At 35.1% G+C, this 25,421-nt stretch overlaps 2 protein-coding genes across 2 annotated transcripts in view; both read right to left on the bottom strand.

Moving 5' to 3' along the window:
• LOC148954400 (uncharacterized) overlaps positions 1 to 16,929 on the bottom strand; it is a 33,435-nt gene extending 16,506 nt beyond the window's left edge. The window contains exon 1 of the mRNA XM_089086442.1: positions 16,791 to 16,929. Coding sequence (XP_088942568.1) covers positions 16,791 to 16,801 — 11 coding nt within the window. The 5' untranslated portion in view covers positions 16,802 to 16,929. The remainder of the gene's footprint in view (positions 1 to 16,790) is intronic.
• A 6,858-nt stretch (positions 16,930 to 23,787) lies between these two features.
• Positions 23,788 to 24,390, bottom strand: LOC148954399 (uncharacterized). The gene has a single exon (XM_089086263.1). It carries the CDS (start codon positions 24,388 to 24,390, stop codon positions 23,788 to 23,790), a length of 603 nt encoding a protein of 200 aa, XP_088942389.1.
• Positions 24,391 to 25,421: the final 1,031 nt, after the last annotated feature.

The following is a 25,421-nucleotide window of genomic DNA, read 5'->3' as shown; positions in this document are numbered from 1 at the left end:
AATTAAACATAAAAAAACAAGTTTTACAACTGAAAGTAAGGAGTAACATCAAAACTTAAAATGAACAGAAAATATTACGGATAAGATTGGGTTCACCCCCTAGTCGATGCCTCGCTTTTTAAGCCAAAGATTTTTTAGTAATTTAATAAGAGTTATTTATTCTAAGTAACGGCCTTTGTGATTAAGGGGTAATTTTTAAAGAATTGGGACAAAATTCAAACTTTAGCTTAAAGAGTGAGGTATTGACTAGGGGGCGAATCCCCTAATATATGTATTAAGAATATATGAATATGGAAGTTCGTTACGTAAGTTAATTCGTAAGTTACGTATATTTATTACTAATAAAAACGTTCGTAAATAAAATTAAACAAGTTTCGAAAAAGCCATTTAACCAAATAAAAGTAAAATTAATATGCAAATTTTGTTTTAATTATTCATGTACGGTGAACCAAAATCCAAACCTGCATTAATTCAAAAACATTCAAAAATTAAATAAAAAAAACAAGTTTTTTTTTTTAACTGAAAGTAAGGAACGACGTCAAAACTTAAAACGAACAGAAATTATTCTGTATATAAAAGGGGCTGCTCCCTCCTTAACGCCTCGCTCTTTATGCTAAAGTTTGACTTTCTCACAACTCTTTTTTTTTTTAACAATAAAAACTTTAGCGTGAAGAGCGAGGCGTTGAGGAGGGGACAACCCCTTTCATATACGGAATAATTTCTGTTCGTTTTCAATTTTAACGTCGTTCCTTACTTTCAGTTAATTTTTTTTTTTATTATTTAATATTGGGACACAGGAACCAACACCTCGAAAAAGTATTTTAGGCTCGCTTTCTCAAACTCTATGAGAGATACTTCAGATGTAATGAATGAATATTAAGATGATTATATGTATATATATATATATATATATATATATATATATATATATATATATATATATATATATATATATATATATATATATATATATATATATATATATATATATATATATATATATATATATATATATATATATATATATATATATATATACATATATACACATATATATATATATATACAAAAAAACACACACATATATATATATATATATATATATATATATATATATATATATATATATATATATATATATATATATATATATATATATATATATATATATATATATATATATATATATATATATATATATATATATAAAAAAAATATATATATATATATATATATATATATATAGGACAAAACATGCAGCTTGGGGGCTGAGGGAGGAATTTCCCCTTTTAATACGGATATGGTACCGGTATTTTATTTTTGGAAAATTATACTGTATTTTGGAAAGTAAATACACCAATCAAGCTCTTTTTCTTGAAGCATTATTCTGAAAAGTTTAAAATTCGGTGTAAAGAGTGGGTTTTTTGGGGTGGTGGGTGCTCTCATGTTTACGGTAACCTTCAGTATGGTATAGAAACGGAATAAAAAGTAATTTTTCAAATGCCATTAGAAATAGGTTACTTTTTATTCCTTTTAAATTCCAGCGTTGCTGTTTGCTTTCAAATGAAAAAACCTTTTTTAAAAACTTTAGGTTTCAAACCGTTTTGAAACCTTTTTACAGGCAAGTGTCAAATATTTCTTTCCATAATATCAAACTGTATTTTTGCTATTCAAATTGTTGTTATTTCGATTATTGCTATGATTAGAATTTATTTTTATTTCTATGTTGCTTATTCATAAAACCAAACATGTAGAAACCTAAGAAATAGGACACCAAAAAGACAGGGGCCCAGAAATTCACCAAAGACTTTTTTGCTGATTAGTTGTACTTCGAGCAGGCTCTTACACATCGTTCACTATGCCAGAATTCTTGGTGTCCCCAAGAGTATACGCTGGAAACAACACGTTTACCCGAGTAAATGAAAATACACTGTGAAACAGATTTTCAATTTCAAACCATTTATAATGACTTGGGAGTAGCTTAGGTAATCGAACTTAAGGGAGTATTGAACAGGGGGGAGGGGTGAATTTGACTATGAACTAAATTTCGGCTTAGGACGTGAAAAAATAAAAGAAATAATAAACCAAAAAAGACAAAGAGAATTTGCGGTACTTATGTGTTATATAATACACACTCGAGAACTTGTATCGTGAACATGAGACAATACCCGCTCTTCCCGTTGTTTATACCAGACAATTAGCTTCGGCTCTGTGGGAAACTATATTATAGCTATATTTTAATTAAACATTTAGTTGGTATTTTGGTTAGGTTATGTTACTGTAGGTTACGTATTTAATATAATGCGCTATGGCCCCCTACAATAATTATTGTAGTAGTTTTCATAATTTTGTTACTAAAGCATTGTTTTTTCATCATATTTTGTTTTGTTTCATTAGCATTCACCAAAATTGACTTCTCGAGTGTGTATAACACATAAGTACCGAATCTGCACTCAAATACAATCAAGGAGTGTTGCATGTGCAATTCCTCTGCAATTTCTACATTGGATTGTTGCATGAGGAATTGCGGCGCAATTCCTCAAGAATGACAAACCAAATTTTTTTTAACGCAACAATTAAATTTTTAACAAAAAGAAGTGTTGAAAGAAGTGAACAAACTCCTTATAACTCATAGATAAATAAAGTTATACGTGAATAAAGTAATGGGTAAAAAAAAAACTCTACTAAGACATTAATAATTTATTCCTTGTTGAGTTTAGTGAGTCAGGCTATGTCCAGCTTACAAGAAGGAATTATATGGTCGACCAATTAAATTGAAATTTTTTTGGCATAAACTTTGAAATTAGAAAATAGAAGAGGAAGGAAGGAAAATTAAAAATTTATTCCTACGCTGTAGCGTTGGAATTAAGAAGGTTGGAATTAAGTTTTTCCAGGATTGGTGTGATGGATTCCCCAGGAATATTATGAAGAATTGGTCAAAAATATATTTTTGGCAGCTCCAGTTGCTCCGCATTATCCCCACTATTCTGATGCTCAAACAATTGTTAGGCTGCTAAATAATAACCAAAAACAGGGTTGTCATTCACTTTAGGGTTTATTTCTTAAAAATGTATGAATGCATTTTTTACCGAAGATCCGATACTCAGTACTTAGATCAAGGCCGTATTTAGTGGAGGGGGGGTACCTGGTTTGAACCCACCCAAAATTTTTGCCGACTTGTAAAAACGTAACAAAAATGTATACAAACAATTATTTGATCTGTATTTTAAAGTTTTTTTGCGTTGTGTAACAATAACCAAAATCTGCGTTGTAACACATTTTATAGTTCATTTCTGAAAAACTAAACCCAATCTACTGGGGAATTACCTCTTACTTATTCCTACATGTGTGTACGGTTTTCAGACATTTGCTGCTACTTTTTATGTGCTATAAACGGCTTCCTCCCACCACTGCACTTCTTTCCCCATTTCAAGAAGATGAATTTGATGATTATTATAATTAACTTCTACTCTTGGATACTTGTCAAGTTGAGAAGGTAGATAAATGTGGTAAGACAGCACCATAGCAAATTTTAAGTTTTAAATTATTAGGTTCGTTTAAACCCTAAATCTTTGAATTCTAAAATATTTCAAAGTGCTTTTTGTAGAAAACTGATCTAATGCTATAAGTGTCTTTAAAGTATAAAACTTGAAATTCCACCTTTAATTTGAGAGATTATGCAATTAAAATTTTGGCAAAAAGTTAAGCATAATATAATTTGAGGTTAGATGTAAGCGAGGATGTTTTCAATTGGTTGACCGGTAATTTTCTATATATTATGGAATGGCTATCTCGCATATTTAATTTTTGCTACATTCAGGTGAAGCGGCTTTAGCCGTTATATAGTGAATAATTTCTAAAGCAAATCTTTAAATGCTTGTAAAGATTAAAAACTATTTTATTATATTAATGACAGCAATTGCTATGGAAAGAGGGGGGTATGCACTTAAGCAAAATAAGGACTATAAAAAATGTTTATAAAGTTTAAAAAGAGTTGGTGTTTCTATTACAACAAAACGTCCTTTAACCTAACCACCAAGAGGTTAGAATATTATTTTTCTTTTATGTACCCTTTTAATTTATCAAACAGTTCGTGGTAACGAACTGTAAGTAAGGAGCGACCCGGCTCAATGGTAACCGAAACTGTAGAAAAGCGGGAATTTGATATCAATAGATACATCAAAAGAATCAGATTTTAATTCTGATTTCAAATATATAAGTTTCATCAAGTTTAGTCAACGCATCAAAAGCTACGCGCCTGAGAAAATTTGGCTGATTTTTGAAAAAAGGGGAAAAGACCCCCTAAAAGTTATAGAACCTCAATGAAAATCCCACCATCATATTCAGCGTATCAGAGAACCCTACTGTAGACGTTTCAAGCTCCTATCTACAAAAATGTGAAATTTTGGCAATTTTTGCCAGAAGAAAGATCACGGATGCGTGTTTATTTGTTTTTTTTCCCAGGGTGATCGTATCGACCCAGTGGTCCTAGAATATCGTAGGAGGGCTCGTTGGATCGGAAATTAAGTGTTCTAGTGCCCTTTTTAAGTGACCAAAAAAAATGAAGGGCAACAAGGCCCCCTCCCACACTCATTTTTTCCCAAAGTCACCCGATCAAAATTTTGAGATAGCCATTTTGTTCAGCATGGTCGAAAATACGATAACTATGTCTTTTAGGGTGACTTAATCCCCCGAAGTCCTCAGGGGGAGGGCTGAAAGTTATTAACTTTACCCAATGTCAACATATAGTATTGGTTATTGGGAAGTATACAGACGTTTTCAGGGTTTTTTTTTCTGGTAGTGTGGGTGGGTCGGGAGTTATGTGGGAGGATCTTTCCATGAAGGAAATTTTCATGGGGGAAGGAACATTGCTATGAAAGGACGCCGGTTTTCCCAGAATTATTTTACAAAAAAAGATCAGAAATTAAATTAAAAAAACAAGTTTTGCAACTGAAAGTAAGCAGCAACATCAAAACTTAAAACGAACAGAAAATGTTACGTATATGATTGGGTTCACCCACTAGTCAATACCTCGCTCTTTAAGCCCAAGATTTTTTAGTACTTTCATAAGAGCTATTTATTCTAATTAACGGCCTTTTTGATTAAGCGGTCATTTTTAAAGAATTGAGACAAAATTCGAACTTTAGCTTAAAGAGCAAGGTATTGACTAGAGGCGAACCCCCTAATATACGTATTAAAAATTTCTGAATATAGAAGTTCGTTACGTATTTTGATTCGTAAGCTACATATATTTATTACGTATATTATAATGAAAACGTTCTTAAATAGACTGAAACAAGTTTCAAGAAAGCTATTTAATCAAATAAAATTAAAATGAATATGCAATTTTTGTTTTAATTATTCATGTACGGTGAGCTAAAATCAAAACCTGCATCAATTCAAAAACGTTCAAAAATCAAATAAAAAAACAAGTTTTGTTTTAACTGAAAGTAAGGAACGACGTTAAAAGTTAAAACGAACAGAAATTATTCCGTATATGAAAGAGCTTGTCCCCTCCTCAACACCTCGCTCTTTACGATAAAGTTTGACTTTCTCAGAACTGTATTTTTAAAAAATAAAAACCTTTAGCGTAAAGAGCGAGGAGTTGAGGAGGGGACAGCCCCTTTAATATACGGAATAATTTCTGTTCGTTTTAAGTTTTAACGCCGTTCCTTACTTTCAGTTTTAAAAAAAAAACTTTTTTTTTTATTTAATTTTTCATTTTAAACGAAGAAGTACTTAAGGGCTCAATAACAAGATAGAATTTCGGGAGTTACTAGAATTTCACGACGCCATAAAATCAAATCTAGCTAAATCAGTTGCAGAAAAAAAAGAAAAAAAAAAGACGAAACAGTATGAATTGATAACGTTTGCAGTTTCAGTTTCAAGCGATACTTCACTGAGAGCAAAATTTTCTTCTTACTAGGAAACTGGAAGTTATAATACACCGTATGTAGCTTCTCCGTCTAACCATATCCAGCCATTTTGAATTCTATTTATTAGGCTTATGGTTGAATCTTTGCCCCTGCCTTATCTCTGGACATTAAAGATCCATTTCAGTTGAATATCTATAAAATCGTACCGCAGAAACATCAAATTCTAGTAGTGGCCCATTGGTTGCACCAGAAGTGTTTCTAATTTGATTTTCTAATCTGTATGGTTTACCCTCCTTTTAAGAAGGGTAGCGTGATAGAGTATGGCTATCCATTTGATTTACTTCAAAATTATTTATAAATTCACGTCCATGCATATGTAAGTTTGGATCCAAATATTGGATTCCGTCGGAAACGAAAGCTGTGTTGCAACAAAAATATTGACAGCTAGGTTAATCTATTAACACAATTTAAATCAGGAAGAGACTTTACACATAAATCAATCGCCACGTCTTCATGCACCAAAAATTGGATTGGGTGAAGGCAAAAAATCTTTTTCCTAGCATTTTAGCACACTATGTTTTGGTTTCCAAGGGGAGACTGGCTGAACCTCTATTACTCTTCCCCTTTCAAGACTTTTGGTTGCTTTATTACACAGAAAATTTTGGACAGTTCTGGATTTAAATTCCCTTTTCTACTCTTCTAAAAAGCTATGGAAAAGCCACGGACTTTCATTATGTAAAGAAAAAAAATATGGGACTGTTAAAACACTTAAAGGTCAATATTTAAGAGAGAGGTAAGTACTATATCAAATAGAGTGTTTATTTAGCCAAGTTCAGAAAGAGCAACCCCTCTGTAAAAAAAAAAAAAAAAAAAAAAAAAAAAAAAAAAAAAAGCGCGTCAATGACCGGATGCGGTCGCAGAAAAATCAGCAAAAATGTTTCTTGCTTGCTATCTTTCGATAGATAACCAAGTTGAAATAGAACCCTTCAAACTCATTGAACTCCGCATAGTTGCAATCATAATAGAAATTAATGTTTTTGTTAAATTTAGGCTAATGCTATCAGTTTTATTTTTAGAGTTTCGGTCTCCATTGCGACGGATCCCTCTTTACTAATAGTTCATTACCACAAACGGTTAACAAAAAGGGTAGTTCTTTTCGCGTAATAGTCATTAAACATCGTATTATTGCATCACATGTACGAGAATCTCTTGCCCTTAGGATTTTCAGAAGCTGGAGTCTTTTTTCTCACACTCTATCTGACCTTCAGCTGGAGTTGTGGATTGTTATTACTAGACTAAATGACTCAAAGATTATTAATTTCAACAATGCTCTCCTCGAATGGGAAAATTAGCCATTTTGATTAACGACATACTAATGTCAGAAAAAATTCTATTCTATAAAAGTAGCCAGTGGACGAACGCTTTGATTAAAGGTACAGTTCAATGTACGACATGATGTAGATGTTTACGATGTCTTGAAATTAAAGAAAAAAAGAAGAAAATCCTGATTCAAGTTTGAAGCGTGAGAATATTCTTAAATCCTAAAATTGCTGATAATATCAATGTTACAGTTAAATATAGCTTATTTTAAGTTGCATTTGGAGAGCTCACGATAAAAAGTAAATCACATGGAGCTTCCAGCGGCAATGTGGCCCAGAGGCACGGGGTTCCTTCGATCTCAAACTGAAAGCTCCAGTTTTGCTTTTAATCCTAAAAAAATGATTGGAGGACAATCATTGCTCCAGTCCAATTTATGAATGATGTCCAATTTGTGGCCAATTTGTGAATGAAGTCTGCACACAGCATAACGGGATTTTTGAGAGTGACTATTAAGCCTAATTTTGATGGGAAGTTCGCGATAAGGTACCCATTGTCACTCGTCGAAGATGAAATGGTTTAAGCCCAGTGAATATGCGTTTCACGAGTGTCATAGGTAGCTTCAAAATATCCTTAGGATATAACAAACCCTATTCCTGGAATTATTTTGCTATGGATTATGATAGAGAGATGGGGAAGCATGAACACCGGATACCCCAAGTGGTATCAATTAGGGTAGGGACCCGATTGCTCTCCTAAGGTTCTTTGCCTACCCCTCCCCTAAATTTTGAAAACACCCTTTTTAGTATTTTCATTTAAAGAATCAAGAAAATAACAAAATCGGCTCTTTTCGATTTTGAAAAATGTATTTTTTGGATCTTCATCAAAATAAAATCGAAAAAAACTCCCCCCGACCACTATATTTTCCTGATTAAGTACATTTGCTTGCCCCAGATTCAGCTGAGATTGGATCACGAACAATAATTTAAAGTCTTTGGAGTTTCCTGGAAAGTAAACAAACTTGGTTCGCAAGGTAGGCTGTCTATTTTTCTTGCAGATTTTTAATTTTAGTCTAAGGCATAGTACCAAAGCTTTGCGTGCCATTTCTAACCTGTCTTCGCCCAAGAACCAATTAAAAACTTGATCGACGGAGCCCAGAAATTGCGTTATATTTATAGCCCTGCAGTCAACACTGTAAGAAAAAAACTAACGCATATTTCTCTAAACGAATACTTGTTCAACTATATCTGCTTATATTTAAAATTCCCAACTATAAAATTAAAAGGAAATAAAAGAAACATCTTTATAGCAGCAAAAATTAGCCGGGGTTGTATTTTTTTAAATTTATGAGATGAAACACCTTAAACGTATTGTCTTTGTTATTAGACCGTAGCCATGTTTACAGGTTGCTACAAAGAGAATAGTTTCTGGTTAACAATAAGACATTCCTTTCTTTAAAGCAAAAAATACATACCAAAGTTATTGTTTTCGAACAGATTTACTTGAAACTAACTTTAAATAAGATAAATGATTTTTTTGGAGGGAGGGGAGGCGAGAGTTGGAAAATCCGACATATTAGGAAAAAACAAGATTTTAGCTAAATTACAAGCAATTTTATAGAGTAGTAAACATCATTATATTTTCTAGAGGATCCTTTTGAAGTCGCCCTTGGGTATTTGCTCGAGTTGAATGAAACAAAGTTTTTGAGTTAATGAATAGCTGCAGCATCACAGCTTATGTTAAGAGACAGTTTTTGAAAACAGGCAAAGATGGTGCTTTTTGAAGTTTCTAATGACAGGAAAGATAGCAATTTCAAAGTGTATGAAAGTTGCAAGTGGTGGTGACATGATAAAATGAAACCCCACTCATTATAAAATGAAACCCCAAAACGTTTAAAATGCTTTTCTCTGCCTATGGAGGAGGCTTCTCAACGAGGGTGCATTTGGGGACCTTATTTTTCTCAGCTTTAATCTCAATTAAAAAATTTTCTCTTATTTTTATTCTCTCAAACACTTTTTTTTTTAACTGCCAACAGAAAGTACTAGGGTATAATACTTACGATTGTTGTTTCCCTCTAAACTAAGATTCACTAACCGATCTCAAATTTATCAGAACCATTCTCTGGTTCGCGTTACCATGTAGAATTACTTTCCGCTTATTCTGGCTGGCGTCCTCTATAACGACTCTCTGGGAATTTTTTGATGAGCCCTTATTTTCAAGCCGTTCAGTGAATTTGCCTTCGAAAAACTACCCGAGCCTATCAAAATGCGCTTACTTAGCCATTCTAAAGCTAAAAAGTTTTTTTCTTCTTTCTCAACGAGTAACTTCTCCCAACCAGTCCAACAAGCACTATTACACAGCTCTGCACCTCAATCAATTCTTGGGACAAGTAGGCTATATTTCAGTTTTAGGCTTGAGTCCTTTCTAGAAACTTCTTCAGTCTCAATACATTTTACTATCACAAAGGGTCTCGAAGTCTCTCCCACAGTAATTAATTTGATTCCAGACTTGTTTAAAATAATTATCGTACAGAGGCTTATCTTTTTTCTGCACTGTACTACCAACACACCATATCGCTCTACAACGCCAATCTCAGTGATCTGGCTTTGGGTATATCTGAATTAAAATTTCGTTGAAATTAGCCCTTTCTGAGGAGCCGATTCATTTTGATTCGTCTCTTAGTATGTTAGAAAATTTCATTCCAGAAAATTACAGCAAAAGGCTGTTCGGATCTCTTAGCTTTCCCCGTGCAGATTTGTTCTGATCAAGTTTCGTGGACACATGTCTCAACTGTGCCCTGTCAGTGCCTATCAGGCTTTAGATTTCAACCTCAAAAAAAGAAAAAAAAGAAGTAGTCGATGCATGAAATGCGACGAGTAGTTTTTTATCGTTTATTCAAAATAATAAAAGTCCAGAAGTTATTGCATCCATTATACCCTACCCACTATAACTCGTCTTGTCTCTAGTCCGCAAAGAGAAGCTTTTCCTTAAAAATGGGTCCCTGACTTCAGGTGCTTACGAACTAATTTATCGGAGGATGTTTTTGGAAGAGGGATAAAAAAAACACCAACAGATGAAAGAACTACAAGGAAATTGAAAATGGTATTGGAGTGTTATACCCAGTAAATCCCTGTCTAGGGATATTCCCTTAAATTGGTTGTTTCCATCGTCCTTAATAACTTATGCTTTTCTTCCCACCATGGCAACTACTCCCAACTCATTTCTAAGGCCCTCCTTACCCCACTACTATAAAACCCTTTGCCTCAGCCTCCCAACAAAGTCACGTCAGTAATATTTATAAGCAGCTAATGTACATCTTGTCAATACCATCTATCTCTCATTAAGGATTAACCAACAACACTAACTCTTTTCGGTACTTGTTAAGAATCCAGTAGTCACGCGAGAATTGTATTGTGAAGATTAGATAGGCATTACCCGGAAATTCATATGAGATGCTATATAAACAAAGGATTTTTCACTCCGGGAACTATATTCAAACTTTAGTTTTTGGGGGGTTTAGGGGGACTAAAAGGTACCTAGGTTGGGTTAGGATACGTATTTAATATATGCTATTCTTTACCACCCCCCCCCCCCCTCCCCCAACCCCTAATGTGCAAATATATAGCCCAACTATGTTTCTGAACTATTATATTTTTATCCTATTTTGTTTTATTTCATTAGCATTAACGAAACTTTACTTATCGCGTGACTACTGGATTCTTAACAAGTACCCTCTTTTCTTGTACCCTGGAAGCCAAGTAAACCAGAAACCCCATCCATTGGGTCTTTCTTCGCACTCTCAAAAATTGAGGTGGCTTTTAGTATCGCTAGTATGCTTCAACAGAACATTTGTTTTGATGTACAAATTTAAGCACAATTTATACATTAAGCATTACACTCGTAAAATCAAATCACAACAAGGTCGTAATTCAATAGCCACAAAAATATGACGATATTCCATTTTTATTCCGATACCCCTCCAGGTGGTTTTGAAGTACTTTATTCTCTGCCTGACTTCAAAATTGCAGGCTAAACGGGCACGAAGGTATATTAAAATCCGGTAATATGACCCTTTAATTTGCAATAATTTATGCCTGTAATTACCAATACATTCAGATACTACCACTTTTAACCCATTCTATATCAACTTTATCACTTGCGTAATTGTCGTTTAACATACGGTTATAAGCAAAAAAAAGTTATAACATTTCCTGTTGTGAACTGTACCGCAAATATTCCGGCAGTAACGGCAAAGGTCAAAAAGTCCAAACATTGTTATGTTATATGAAAGTAATTTGAAAATAAGCTGTCTTTTGAGTTATAAAATAATCTAGCTTAAAACACCGATTTCTAGATATTTCATGTGAATCAGATGAAATATTCATTCAACATCCAGAAGAAATGGTAACTTGTTACTTCTGGGACAAAAGAGGACGAGGTTCGTACAAAGTTAGTGGACATGTTCGAGAGAGTTTTACTTTGGTTTGGTGCTATCTCTTGCCCTAAATGTTTCTAAATCTAGTTTCTTTATTTCTTTTTCGTATATCTCAGACTCGCCCTCAGTTATCTGGAATTCATCTATCTGAAGGCTTTATTAGCATACCAATGCATGGCCATTTCCGTTTCCAAGGTATTCTCCTAGACGAAAATTTATCTTTTAAACAGCATATTGACTTGATTAAAATGAAGGTACGCAGAAACCTTGGTATTCTAAGAAAAATCAAACATATTTTTCCTGGGCCAATTCTGAGAATCGTCCCTCGCAGCTTTCATGTATTTTTATTGTCCAGTTATATGGATATCCACATTTCTCTTTTTTTTCAAACCGCTTTCGAACACTTACAATAAAGCTATAAATCTTATCCAGGAGTTAAATTGTTCAGCGACTAGACTTTTACTCGATGTAGTAAAACTTTATATTCTTTCCTGTGCATCTTTCGCTTTTTTTGCCTCACGGTGATATTCCCAGTTCTCTTTGGTTTACTTCATCTTTTGTATCTGATTGGTCAAATTATCAGCTTCGTAATTCTCAGAACATTCAAATTCCGCATACATATATAAACAATGAGATCTGATTTTAATCTTCTCGTTGCGTGTCACTTCATATGAATTAAATAAAAAAAAACAAGTTTTTTTTAACTGAAAGTAAGGAGCGACATTAAAACTTAAAACGAACAGAAATTATTCCGTATATGAAAGAGGCTGTCCCCTCCTCAACGCCTCGCTCTTTACGCTAAAGTTTTTCATTGTTAAAAAAAAATAGAGTTGTGAGAAAGTCAAACTTTAGCGTAAAGAGCGAGGCGTTAAGGAGGGGACAGCCTCTTTCATATACAGGATAATTTCTGTTCGTTTTAAGTTTTAATGTCGCTCCTTACTTTCAGTTAAAAAAACTTGTTTTTTTTATTTAATTTTTGAACGTTTTTGAAAAAATGCTGGTTTTGATCTTGGCTCACCGTGCATGAATAATTAAAAAAAAATTTGTATATTAATTTACTTTTATTTGGTTAAATGGCTTTCTCAAAACTTGTTTAATTTTATTTACGAACGTTTTTATTAGTGATAAATATACGTAACTTACGAATTAACTTACGTATCGAACTTCTATATTCATATATTTTTAATACGTATACTAGGGGGTTCGCGCCCTAGTTAATACCTTACTCTTCAAGCGAAAGTTCGAATTTTGTTCCAATTTTTAAAAATTGCCGCTTAATCACAAAGGCCGTTAATTAGAATAAATAGCTCTTATGAAAGTACTAAAAAATCTTTGGCTTAAAGAGCGAGGTATTGACTAGGGGGGGAGCCCAATCATATATGTAATATTTTCGTTTCGTTTAAAGTTCTGAGGTTGCTACTGTTGCAGTTGAAAAACTTGTTTTTTTATATCTAATTTCTTATCATTTTTAAAATAATTCTGGGAAATCCAGCGCCCCCTTCATAACAATGTCCCTTCCCCCATGAAAACTTGCTCCATGGTAATATCCTCCAGTGTGACCCCAGACCCACTCCTCCCCCACCTGCCAGAGAAAATCTCCCCTGAAAGCGTATGCGAATTTGCCAATAACCAATACGATACGTAAATAATGGGTAAAGTTTATAACTTTCAGCCCACCCCCTGGGGGCTTCAGGGGATTAAGTCATCCTAAAAGACATATTTATAACGTTTTAAATCATGCTGAACAAAATGGCTATCTAAAAATTTTGATCGGGTGACTTTGGGAAAAAAAATGAGCGTGGGAGTGGGCCTAGTTGCCCTCCATTTTTTGGTCACTTAAAAAGGGCGCTAAAACTTTTAATTTCCATTCCAATGAGCCCTTCCACAATATTCTAGGACCACTGGGTCGATACGATCACCCCTGGGAAAAAAAAAAAATAAAATAAACACGCAACCGTGATCTTTCTTCTGGCAAAAAATACAAAATTCCACATTTTTGTAGATATGAGCTTGAAACCTCTACAGTACGGTTCTCTGATACAAGGAATATGATGGTGTGATTTTCATTAAGGTTCTATAACTTTTAGGGGGTCTTTCCTCCTTTTTTGAAAATCAGCCAAATTTTCTCAGGTGCGTAATTTTTGATGGGACTAAACTTGATGAAATTTATATATTTGAAATCAACATTAAAATCTGATTCTTTTGGTGTATCTATTTGTATCAAAATACCGTTTTTTAGAGTTTCGGTTACCATGGAGCCGGGTCGCTCCTTACTTACAGTTCGTTACCACGAACTGTTTGAACACCCTTCCCGATCCGGCTCAAGAATGCCATTCGTTTGGCACCTTCAAAAGACTTGTAACAAACATTTTTTTTTGGTTTCCATATGATTAGTATTTCTTTAAGGTATATAGTGTTATCCAACTTTTTTTTTCATAGTTTGCTTACTGTTAGCATTAGTTACGTCTTTTAAACAGTTCATTACAACGAGCTGTATGTTGACGTTATCAAATCACCTTAATCTTGTTTTTATGTATTTATTATAGTTTTAAACCTTGGGATCTATTACAGTTGCCATAAAACTTACTTAATCAACTCTCATTTCTTATGTATTAGGAGTTTTGCTTCATAGTCCTCCTCCTCAGTGGCGTCGTTTGGGGATGGCAAGGGGGGAGAGGCAGTTGCCCCCCAAATAAATTGAAAAAAAAGCTATTATATAGCCCATGCCCCTTGACTCTCTGGATATGGAACTTTTTTGCCCCCTCAATAAAAATGCTGAAACCACGCCCCTGTCCCTCCTTACAAGCCATTGAGCCTTTGTGAGGTTTTGATATTGTACTATTGAATGTTTGTTTTTGTTTTTGTTTTTTTGTTGAAATATATTTTATCTGTTTTATCTTATCCAAAACCGATTTATATATCTCAAACTTATTTTGAAAATGAAATTCGGATGAAAACATCCTTTAAAATTATATTTTTCAGCTGTTTTAGAAGTATGGTACCAATCACAGATGTAAATCCAATAGAAGAGGTAAGACTGCGAAATACGAAGGTGTTTAGAGACAGGAAGGTTTTTTTCGGGGGCGCAATAATTAAAAGCACACTTTTTTTGAAAACTTGAATAAGAATTGGCCAGAAATTTGCAAAAATTTATAGTTTCTGGGGTGGGCCCGAGTCCCATATTCTGTGAACGTCCCTATTAGAGATATGAAACTAGGTTCCATTGCCTCGCCCTCATCTAATAAATAATTTGACCTTAATAATTTGTTTTATTAGTAGAGTAATTGTCTCATTAGTTATTACCTCTCGCATAACCTTTTCTAAATCTGAAAACTTGAATAAGAAATTTCAAAAATTCACAAAAATTTAGGGTTTTTGGGATGTGCCCGAGCCCCTACTCTGTGAACGTTCCTGATAGAGATATGAGAATAGCTTCCGTTACGTCGCCCTCCTTTTATAATAAATATTTTTGCTCTATTAGTAAAATAATTGTCTCACTAGTTATAGATTAAGGTATAACCTTTTTTAAGTTGAGATTTTGGCATTTACATTTTCATAGAATTATATTCATTAAGAAATGATCCAGTTTAACGGCAACCCCTCCCCCGGCTAATGCCCCTATATATACCAAGGTTAGATACAAAATTTTCTGAGTTTTCTTCTTCCTTTTTTTGAATTGACATTATGAACCAACTGTCCATTAGAAATAAGTACAACAGAAACTAACAACATTGCAAATTTTTGGATTAATCTTCAGGCTTCATCCACGCATCAGGAAGTGGGGGGAGGGTGGCTGAATGGAATAAATCTTTTATTATTATAGTGCTTCCCAAAGAGATTAGGGAACTTTACGTGCTGGATATGAAGATAAAGACTAAAACTACAAGCGCCCCTGACAATGTAGCGTCTGGTGACATTAGTAAAAATGCATTAAGCTTAATTGGAAATTTGACAGCTCAATCTACAATTAGATAAAATTAAATATTAATTTTCCCTGTATGGGATAATTGCTCAACATTTTGATTTCCGAGAGCTATATAAAGTTCACACCCAGTCTGCACAAAGTAGCCCTAGGCTAGCTTGGGAAAATTTTAGTTAAAGGTCTTGAATAACGGCTCTCCAGAAGGAAAAGCCGTTATTTAACCAGCCCCTTCTAATGGTTTCATATAGCCCTAGCTTACATAAGAAACTAACCGAAAAAAAATGATGGAATTCTTATTTTATAAAATGCCACAAGTGACGACGAACCATATTTCTTTGAATTAACCCATTTTTATCTGTTTTGAATCAATTCTTCGACTACGACTATTCGCTACCGTGACTACTTGAAACTATAACTACTTGCGACTGCGAATACTCAAGACTGTGAATACTTGCGACTGCAGCTACTTGTGAGTGCAGATACGAATGCAACTCAACTACTGTAGTGGTTAATTGGGACTATGTCTACTTGCAACAGCGACTGTGACTACTAGTGCCTGTGAGTTCGACAACTTGCCCGTTCCAATACGACAACTCACGACAGCAACTGCCACTATGCTACTACTTGTGACTCGTTCTATTAATACTGCCATTCCTACTGTGATTGTGACTAAAAATCAAAAGGGTAATACTGCCATTCCTACTGTGATTGTGACTAAAAATCAAAAGGCTTCTAAATCAAAAGGGTTTAACTGTATCCTCATCGTTAAAATGTCTCTCTTTTTGGTCAAGCATGTCTCCTTTTGAAAAGCCGCTGTTCTTTTGAAAGACCTTTGCCTAATCTTAGGATAGTTGACTTGATGGGCATTTAGGGCTAGTTTTTGCCCTTGGTAAACCAAGGGCAATTAGGCTAGTTAGCTTGAAGCTTGTAGACCAACTTGGGATATAATTCAGCTTTCATTACCCTCCCCTGCATTTTAAAGTATATGAAAATACAAATATGCACTGTTTTTGGGTGAAAGTCACCAAACGCTAGATGACAGCTTATTTTTCTTTTTGGGGTTTTTGTGATTGTTTCCACTTTTATAAGTTTCCAATATTCTTGGATGTATCCTTGAGAGGAGAAATCCTGTGGCGTGATTACCAAGATAATAATTTGTATTAGATTATCCCCAAAGCCCCCATTCCCCTGCATGACCCATATAGGTTTTAGAATATCATCTAAATGGAAAAAAAACTACCTGTAAGTCATTTCCTTTAATGTGCTTCTTTTGTTAACTTATTCACAACTGAACAAACAGGTAAAACAATCTCACGTAAGTGCAATCCTACGTCTCTCAGTAGCTCGCATGTATTTGATTATAATACCCGAAGTAAATTGTTTAATGGTATAGTACTTGCTACCTTAGCTTTCAAAACGTTTTAGTAAAAATGAAAATATGCCATTTCCTATAAAATAACTAGGCTGAAACGTACAATAGGAGCTTACGAACGGAAGGCCATCCTCGTTAAAGGAAAAGAAAACAACTGCTTTTTGTCATGATATTATTTTTTCGACAATGAATCATAGTCGAAGCACTAGCATTAACTTAGTAAAAAGCTATATATCTCTCATTGGTTTTTGCCTCTCCAGCCTATCATCTAGAACAGGGGGTCTCCAAATATTTTTGCCAAAGGGCTACATTAACTGTCAAACAGCTGTTTGGGGTCGACTACACACTAGAGGCGAATTAAAATCAAGCTGCCATCAAGCCAGGTTAGGTTAGGTTCATCATCAGACATGTAGGTTCTCAAATTGTTTTTCGTGTATTTCGTCCTTAAAAATAGCTGTTTGCTCAAGTTTGATGTTCAAATATTGAAAGGTACTGTCATGCAAAAGCTTTGACATTAGTAAAGTCTTCTTTGAGAAAAAAAAAACTATTCAACAGACTCACCGAGTCCGTTCATTTTTAAATTAAAATCAAGTTGCCATCAAGCCAGGTTAGGTTCATCGTCAGATAAGTTAGTTCTCAAATTGTTCTTCGCGTATTTCATCCTTAAAAATATATGTCTACTCAAGTTTGATGTTCAAAATATTAAGAGGTAATGTGATGCAAAAGCTTTGACATTACTAAAGTCTTCCTTGAGCAAGAACTATTAAAACTCAAAAGTCCTTCTTCGAACTTGTCCCTATGGAGAACATTTGCTTGCAACTCAGTGATCTCCGGCTTCAGTTCACCTAAGCAGCTAGCCACATTTGCTTCAGTTGGATTTTGAAATAGCCTCACTTCTTCTGCCTTTAAAGCCAAGTCAGAAAACCGCTCCCAAAACTGTACCTGGAGGTCTTTGATGATCTCAAATGCCAATGGTGTAGGGAGCTCCAAGGACGAAAATTTTCCAGGGGGGGGGGAGACCTCACAATAGCAGTGTTGTTTCGGTGACAGGGAATATATATTTCAGGATAAATTTTTCGTAGGAACAAGTTGGTTTTTAAATACTTTTAGGGAAAAACTCTCAAACAAAAAGAGCAATTAAATTGCATGCAAAATGAAACAAAAGCCAGTAAATTTTAAGCGACAAGTATTCCTGGCAAAAGGATTAATTTGTTTAATCAATAATATGTTTAATTACTATCCATTTAATCTTAAAAGAAAATCAAATTCAAACCAAAATTTACAGAAAGATTTATTGCTTCCGTAGATTATAACAGATGTAAACTTGTCCTTATGCAATATCCTCCGCCTTTGAATAGTTTGCAGAAGGAGTAGAGATATTAAAAATCATCCTGGTTACATAGATACCACGTTTTGATTTTATAACGGCCATGTAAAATGTATCTCTTTCATAATAGGACAATTATCCCCCTCGAACTTGAGTCCCTTATATATTAAGACATTAAAAAAAAAAATAGAATTGCGAAAGAAAAGCAAATTTAAACTTAACTATCCAGCTGTCAAATTGACCCTCTTTATTTTTATTTTTAATTGACCCTCTTGTCCTATTCAACTAAATAAAATGAACAGGCTCAAGAAAGTTTTCATCACAAGAGAATCTTATCAAATAGTTTGTGATAAGAAAAATGGAAGTAAAAAGTGACTTGGATCAATATTCACTAAAACTAAAAATGGAATTCTCATGACAATTGCTACACCATCAGTATTGGATTTTTACGCTGATTCTAAATATACAAAATTCTTTTAGTTTATTTTTACCCACCAAACACCAAAAATCTGAGAAAACATACCTGATTTTTGAACAAAGGAGAAACACCCCCAAAAGAGCAAGCGGTCTTATTGAAAATCTCTTTATTATATACATTATATCAGAGAACCCTGCCGTAGAGGTTTCAAGCTTCAATCTTAAAAATGTGGATTTTTTTTTTCAGACGAAACATCGTCGATGTATGTTTATTTGTTGTTTTTTTTCCAGGGGTAATTGTATCAAATAGAAGGTCCAAGATAATTGGGAGGAAGCTCATTCAAAAACAAATTTAAAGCTCTTTTTTTATTGACCACATAGATTGGACCATGGTAAAATCTTGTTTTCTGCCATTCTAGGGCTCAAACTACGACTTTACCAAGAAGAGAACGAATTTGCAATCAATTTAAAATTCTGAGAACCTAATTGATTTAAAAGTATCAATTACTATATTTTAGGCTTCCCAGTTGCAAAAGAAGTAGTGCCACACGGTGGCAGTACTGGATTCAACCTAGTTATTTCTAATGAGATTAGGCTACGCTGGGTGATCTGTAGTTGCGTATCAGATATCATGAGGAGGGGGGTGAGTCACTGTTTGGGTGGGGGTAGAGTAGATTCCTAAAAAGTACATTTTAATGGACAAACTGCCAACTCTTCATGAGCGTTAAGATAAATGTTGAAAGAGGTAGGGGGAGTAGGAATTAATTAAAATGTTTCTCTATACAGCTAAAATGTTACATTCCAATATCTACCAACACAGAAATGGAAAAGACAAGGAAATGTCTTTGGGGCGGCAAATGCTGCTAGGAACTTAGTTTTCGGCAATTTTAAATGGTAATATTTTTCTTTTTCTATTTATATGAAGTACTTCAACGTATTTAAACAAATGTATGTAATGTATTTATCATTAAGAAAATCATATTACAGAGGTTGTAATGGCTTCAGTTATGTAGAACAACAAAAGTCTCACAGACTTTCCATCAGAAGCAAAGCTATAGCGTTGTCTATAGTAAAGGCCAAACGGCTCCAATATTTTAGTATTTATTTATTTATTATTTTTTTCCCAGAGATACTTCATATGGAAGGGGTCGTCGTATAAACTTCAAAGGGGGCTCGTTCGATTGGAAATAAACAGTTCCATTGCCCTTTTTAAGGGTCAAAAGTGATTGGAAGGCAACTAACACTCCTTCTACGCCAACCATTTCCCCAAACACATCCAATCATAATTTTGAGATAGCCATTCTCTTCTACGTAGTTGATTTCCAGATAGAAATTATGTTTTCGAGGAGAATACTCCCCCCACAGCCCTCAGGGAAAGGGATGTAAGGTTTTTATAGAAAGCTTTGTCGTAGAAACTTCAAAAAGGGCTCATTCGATTGGAGATTCAAAGAGCTAGTGCCCTTTTTAATAGTCGAAAGTGATTGGAGGGCTACTAGCCCCCCTCTCACAACCACCTTTTCCCCAAACACATCCAGTCAACATTTTGAGATAGCCTTTTGTTCAACGTAGTCTTTGAGGATGACAACCCCCCACAGCCCTCAGGGCAAGGGTTTTAAGTTTTGTCCTGTGGGCATATAAGGTTTTTATAGAAGGCGTTGTCGTAGAAACTTCAAAAAGGGCTCATTCGATTGGAAATTTAAATGGCTAGTGCCCTTTTAATAGTCGAAAGTGATTGGAAGGTAACTAACACACCCTCCACGCCCACCATTTCCCCAAACACATCCAATCAAAATTTTGAGGTAGCTATTTTGTTCAACGTAGTTGAACAAAATTGAAACAAATTTGTTTCAAGGTAGATGAAACAAAGTTGAACAAAAGTTCTGGAAATTATATCTTTGAGTAGGGCACTCCCCCCACAGTCTTCAGGACAAGGGTTATAAGTTATGCCCTGGGTGCATATATGGTTCTTATGGAAAGATGCTCGCATAAACTAGCTTGGCCTCCCAATCGGTAACTCTCTAAAACCAACAAGAAAGCTCTTCATACGTTATTGCCAGTGCCGGACGTCCAGTGCCTACGGTAGAATAGTATCTAAGAAACTTCGTTTTAATCGCCGGTTACTAGCTAAATTGTATAACTCACCAAATTTTTTGTGCCTTGTACCGTTTTGGCGTTTATTTTCGGCAACAGAACTAAAGCAACTCCGGTGAATTTATTAGCGGTATACTAAATATCTCCTCGGTCTCTCCCATTGGGTAATTAATAATAATAATAATAATTTATTAATTACCCACAAATACACTACACAATTATTAAAATGTGGATTAAAAACAATTCAATACATATAAAAAACACAAAACATACAAAAAACGAAAAATATATAAATAGCAAAGAAGCTTGGTCTCACTTAGTATATTTATCACGAAAGACTGGCTGATACTAGGGGGGCTAAGCATGTTCTCAAACTGAAAAGCAATTCTGCTGAATGACCTAGAATATGTTGGCTGGAATAGAATTCCAAAAAAGGCTTGGAAACTGGTGAAGGCCAAAATTTTAGAGAAGTCAGGTTGGTAAAAATCTACGGACTGGCTGAGAAACTTTCCCGCATCGTGAGATGGTCATAGTGGCGTCAAAATGAAACAATACCTGCACCAATGTTTTAGTGTTTTACTTCATAATTCATTTGATCAAAACTGGTGTGTATTAAAGCGACCAAAATTTAACCACGGAAACCAATCTACCACGATTGGAAGTTTGCCAATTTGAGAAGGGAACTGACGTCTTACGAATTATATAACTAGATTGCAAGAAGTGCCAAGGATGTACTTGGATTAGAGTCAATAGTGTTTGTAATCAGAGTACGAGGGAATGCATTTGATAATTATATCACGATTGGCATTTTATTGCTTGACCGTCTTTCTGCCTTTTGCACAGACATCTAGTAAACTAGTTCAATGTACAGCGCTGCTCCTGCTACTACTAACAAGCTGCTGGAATATCACGACATCTGAAGCCAGCACTGCTGCCCACGATCCTCCTTCGTCAGAGTCACTCTTTACTCTCTCCTATGAAGTTCCGATTTCCTTTAAAATACTTTCTTATAGCCCCTTCCTACTCTGTTCGGGGACGAACTGTTGTTTTGGCCCTAGATGAATGGCCAAGAAGTGTAGTCTTTGGCAATCTGTCGTCCTTAGTCCGTAAAATGTGGCCTATACTTCTCAACCTTTCTTTCATTATTGTTACTAGGAAATCGCCACATTTTTTCACTACTTGTTTTTGACGTACGATCAGCCGAATGGGTACCTAAATATGTCCTTAGAAATCCCTCGGGAAATTTTCCTTGTAAATCTTCCTCTGACTCTCGAAGTGCCCACGTTTTAAAACCATACATCACTACTGTCATTACCTTGGTCTTTATTGTTGCTGTCATTACTATCATAATATTGAAATTTGGGTTCGCAGCCTTCCCAATAAATTCAAAACTTTTTTCAACTGCACAAAACATCTAGGACTTTGGCTATTCTTTTACATGTTCACTGTCACTATCTTTTACTATCTTTTACAAAGAAATAATTTAGAGACCATAAACGGGTCTATGGCCAGTTCTCTAAGGTTTTTTTGTTCACTGAATCAAACGCCTGCTAATCTTATTTTATTAAACTAACAGTTGTCGTATAAGGCCTATGCATATTTAGTTATTTTTCTGTAATTTATCTCGAAAATAGCACTACAATTTTTCCTGAAATTGGCAAACCATTTTCCGTTGTGGAAAATGACTTAGATAGGTGACAACTTTGGAAAAATTCTTTTAGGGCCTTAATTTTGAAAACAAAAATTGGACGAATAGCGTCACAAACACTTAGAATAGTTATTCTAAATTTTGCTGAAGATGAGTGTCTCTGCTAAATATTGAAAATAAGTACATTGCGGTTTATTTTAATTATCCATGGTATAGAATAATTTGTCGGTATAAATATGCAAAATATTTGACGAATAAAAAAAATAAAGTTATTTTTTTCGGAAGAGATTAGAAAAATTGTCTGTCTTTTCACCGAGCAAGGCTTCGTCCCCTGGTGCTTACCTTTTAAATCGAGAACTAAAGGAGTTTGATAGTGACACTTCTAAAATTATTCATCTAAGAGTGAAAATTTGGTCCACGCACTCTTTAAGCATCGAAACAACATTACTAAAAGTTTAAATTAGCTCAAAAATAAATTAGTTGAATGGTCAATTTCAGCCCGAGTCCTAGAATACAAATATATAGAATACAAATTTTATGTTGGCTGAATTTTTTGGGCGGGAGTTTGCTTATATGTTCTAAAACGTGTGACCGTACCTATTCTATTTATCAACTGATTATAAAATCTTAAATTGGAACGTTTTTCTTTCTTTTGTGTCAAGGCCCATTTCTATTATTTGTGGAAATTTATAATTTGTAATCCTTAATCATGACACTTCTGATAAAAGAAACGAGAATGTTGAAGATTTTTTTTTTTTTTTATCAAGAAACATCTGGTTCAAAGCCTTTGAAGTAAGCTCTTCAAAAAAAGAAAAAAATTAAGTAGCATCCCATAAGGCACTCTGTATAATTACGAAATATGTGGGAAACCATCAATCTATTTTGAAAAGCTTTTAACTAGTTTTTTAAACATGGCATTTGCGACAAAATTCCTTAGCACTTTTGTCTCGTTGCTTTAATTTTTAACAAACTACAATCATATGAATATGTTTATTTTTGAAACAATGGCAGCCACATGGCTCCATGATATAGGATTATTTTTTTTAACAAATCATACAATGGGTAATCAGTATAGGGCCTGTATACGTCAGTATAGAGCCGATACGTCTATTCTTTGTCCTTAATAAATCGCAAAACGTAAATTGACATGTCCTATGAAACTAACATTTATGCCACATAGACCTGGACAACTTATGTGCTTACTTACTTGTACTTGTAACACGTTCAAACCACATCAAGGCTCATCGTGGTGCCTTGCAGACGACGATATGTCTCTTACAAGAGCTTTTTCTAGAGGGTGGCAAGTTCTACCATCTCCAGCCACTGAAGATTCCAATGGCGGCCGTATTTTCTGAACCCTCCGATTGGCTTCAGATCAAACTTCATTGTCGTAAGCCACGCATTCTTTTGGCCTCCTGTTTTCTTCTTCCATTTGGTTGACATTTGAGGCATCTTTTGCTTATATGGTCATCTGGTCTGCATATTGTGTGGCCGAACCATCTCAGTATCTTCTGCTTGGAAGTATCATAGACAAGTGGGTGATCCCCACATCTTTTTCGGACTTCGTCGTTTGAGATTCTATTTGATAGGAAAATGCCCAGGATATAACATAGGTGTTTGTGGTTGAATGCATTCAAGATCAACGCTTCGTCTGCTTTCAGTGACCATTTCTCACATCCAAAGAGGAGAATAGAGAGAACAATAGCTTCATACACTTGAATCTTCGTCCGTATTTGAATTTCGCTCAGCTTCCAGAGAACCTTCCATAGTAGAAGGAAGACGTTCCAGGCTGACGATATACGGCTCCGGATCTCTTCTGATGATTCTCCAGCAGGGTTTACCATTGATCTGAAGTATCTGAACGACTTTACATCTTCGATCCGACTACGGTTTAGGGTCACAGGGGTTTTATCCATCCCAGCCGTTTGAATGCTTCCTGTTTTCGGTAGACTTATTTGGAGGCCAGTCGAGAGTGGCCACGTCATTGATCATATCCTGGGCTTCCGCAACAGATTCAACAATCATGTTCACGTCGTCAGCATAGTTCTGATCCGTAAAGGAGAAGAATGGGCTAATTGCAAAGCCTTTGCACTTGTCCAGTACCTTGAGGATCTAATCGATGACGAAGTTGAACAATGTTGGAGAGAGGACACAGCCTTAAAATACACCCTCCTTGATCAGGACCAGATCTGAAAGCTAGTCATTGACTCTGATTCGAGCCTTATTCCAGCATTGTATACCCTGAGCAGACTGATGATCTTCTTAGGTAAATCGTCCCCTCTCATTGCTTCCCATATATGCGTCACGGTAGACCGAATCAAAGGCAGTGATGAAGTCTACGAAAATTTCGATTGTTTCATGCTGGTGTTTAATCCGGTGTTCAAGGATCTGTCGTAGGCTAAGGATCGGGTAACAGCAACCCATGTCCGGCCTGAATCTTGCTTGATTTGGTCATGTTCGGCTGTTTCTGGCGTCTCTAAGTCCATTTAAAAGTATGATTGCGAACTGTTTGGCAACAATAGGGATAAGAGATATGCCTCAGCAGTTTTTACAATTCATTCGGTCTCTTTTTGACGATAGCGTCAATTATCAAGGTCTTCCACTCATCGGGGATCTAATCATCGTCCCAAACTTCAGTTACCAAACTATGAAGCTCATCCACCACCGGCTCAGGGAGAGCTTTCAGTAGCTTGGCAGAGATCCCATTTATTCCTGAGCTTTTATGGTACATCCTTGGAGGGTGGGTTCTTACATATATTTTCATACGCCTGTTGGTGTGGTGGGTTTTGAGGAGCTTTAGGTGGTTGATTTTGGTTATTAGTACCTTATGGTCTCAGTAGATCTTGGAAATGTACTCACCATCTCTCGACGCGCTTCTCACTCCTTGTGAGTATTTTCCCATCCTTCATCTTAAGCGAAGGGATGGTGGTTCAATTCTTCTTCCCCGTACCTCCTCCAAGCATTTGATAGACTTTTTGTGTACTGTTCCATGATGCGGCCCTTTTCATATTGCTCT

The sequence above is a fragment of the Artemia sp. Qi Xiang Cuo genome, chromosome 3, assembly GCF_049724085.1.
Source record: "Artemia sp. Qi Xiang Cuo chromosome 3, ASM4972408v1, whole genome shotgun sequence".
Taxonomy (NCBI): Eukaryota; Metazoa; Arthropoda; class Branchiopoda; order Anostraca; family Artemiidae; genus Artemia; species Artemia sp. Qi Xiang Cuo.
This window is presented reverse-complemented; position numbering and strand designations above follow the sequence as displayed.

Bases quoted from the DNA above. Each gene is read 5' to 3' on its own strand.
- LOC148954399 (XM_089086263.1), bottom strand. From the start codon at position 24,390: ATGACGTGGCCACTCTCGACTGGCCTCCAAATAAGTCTACCGAAAACA.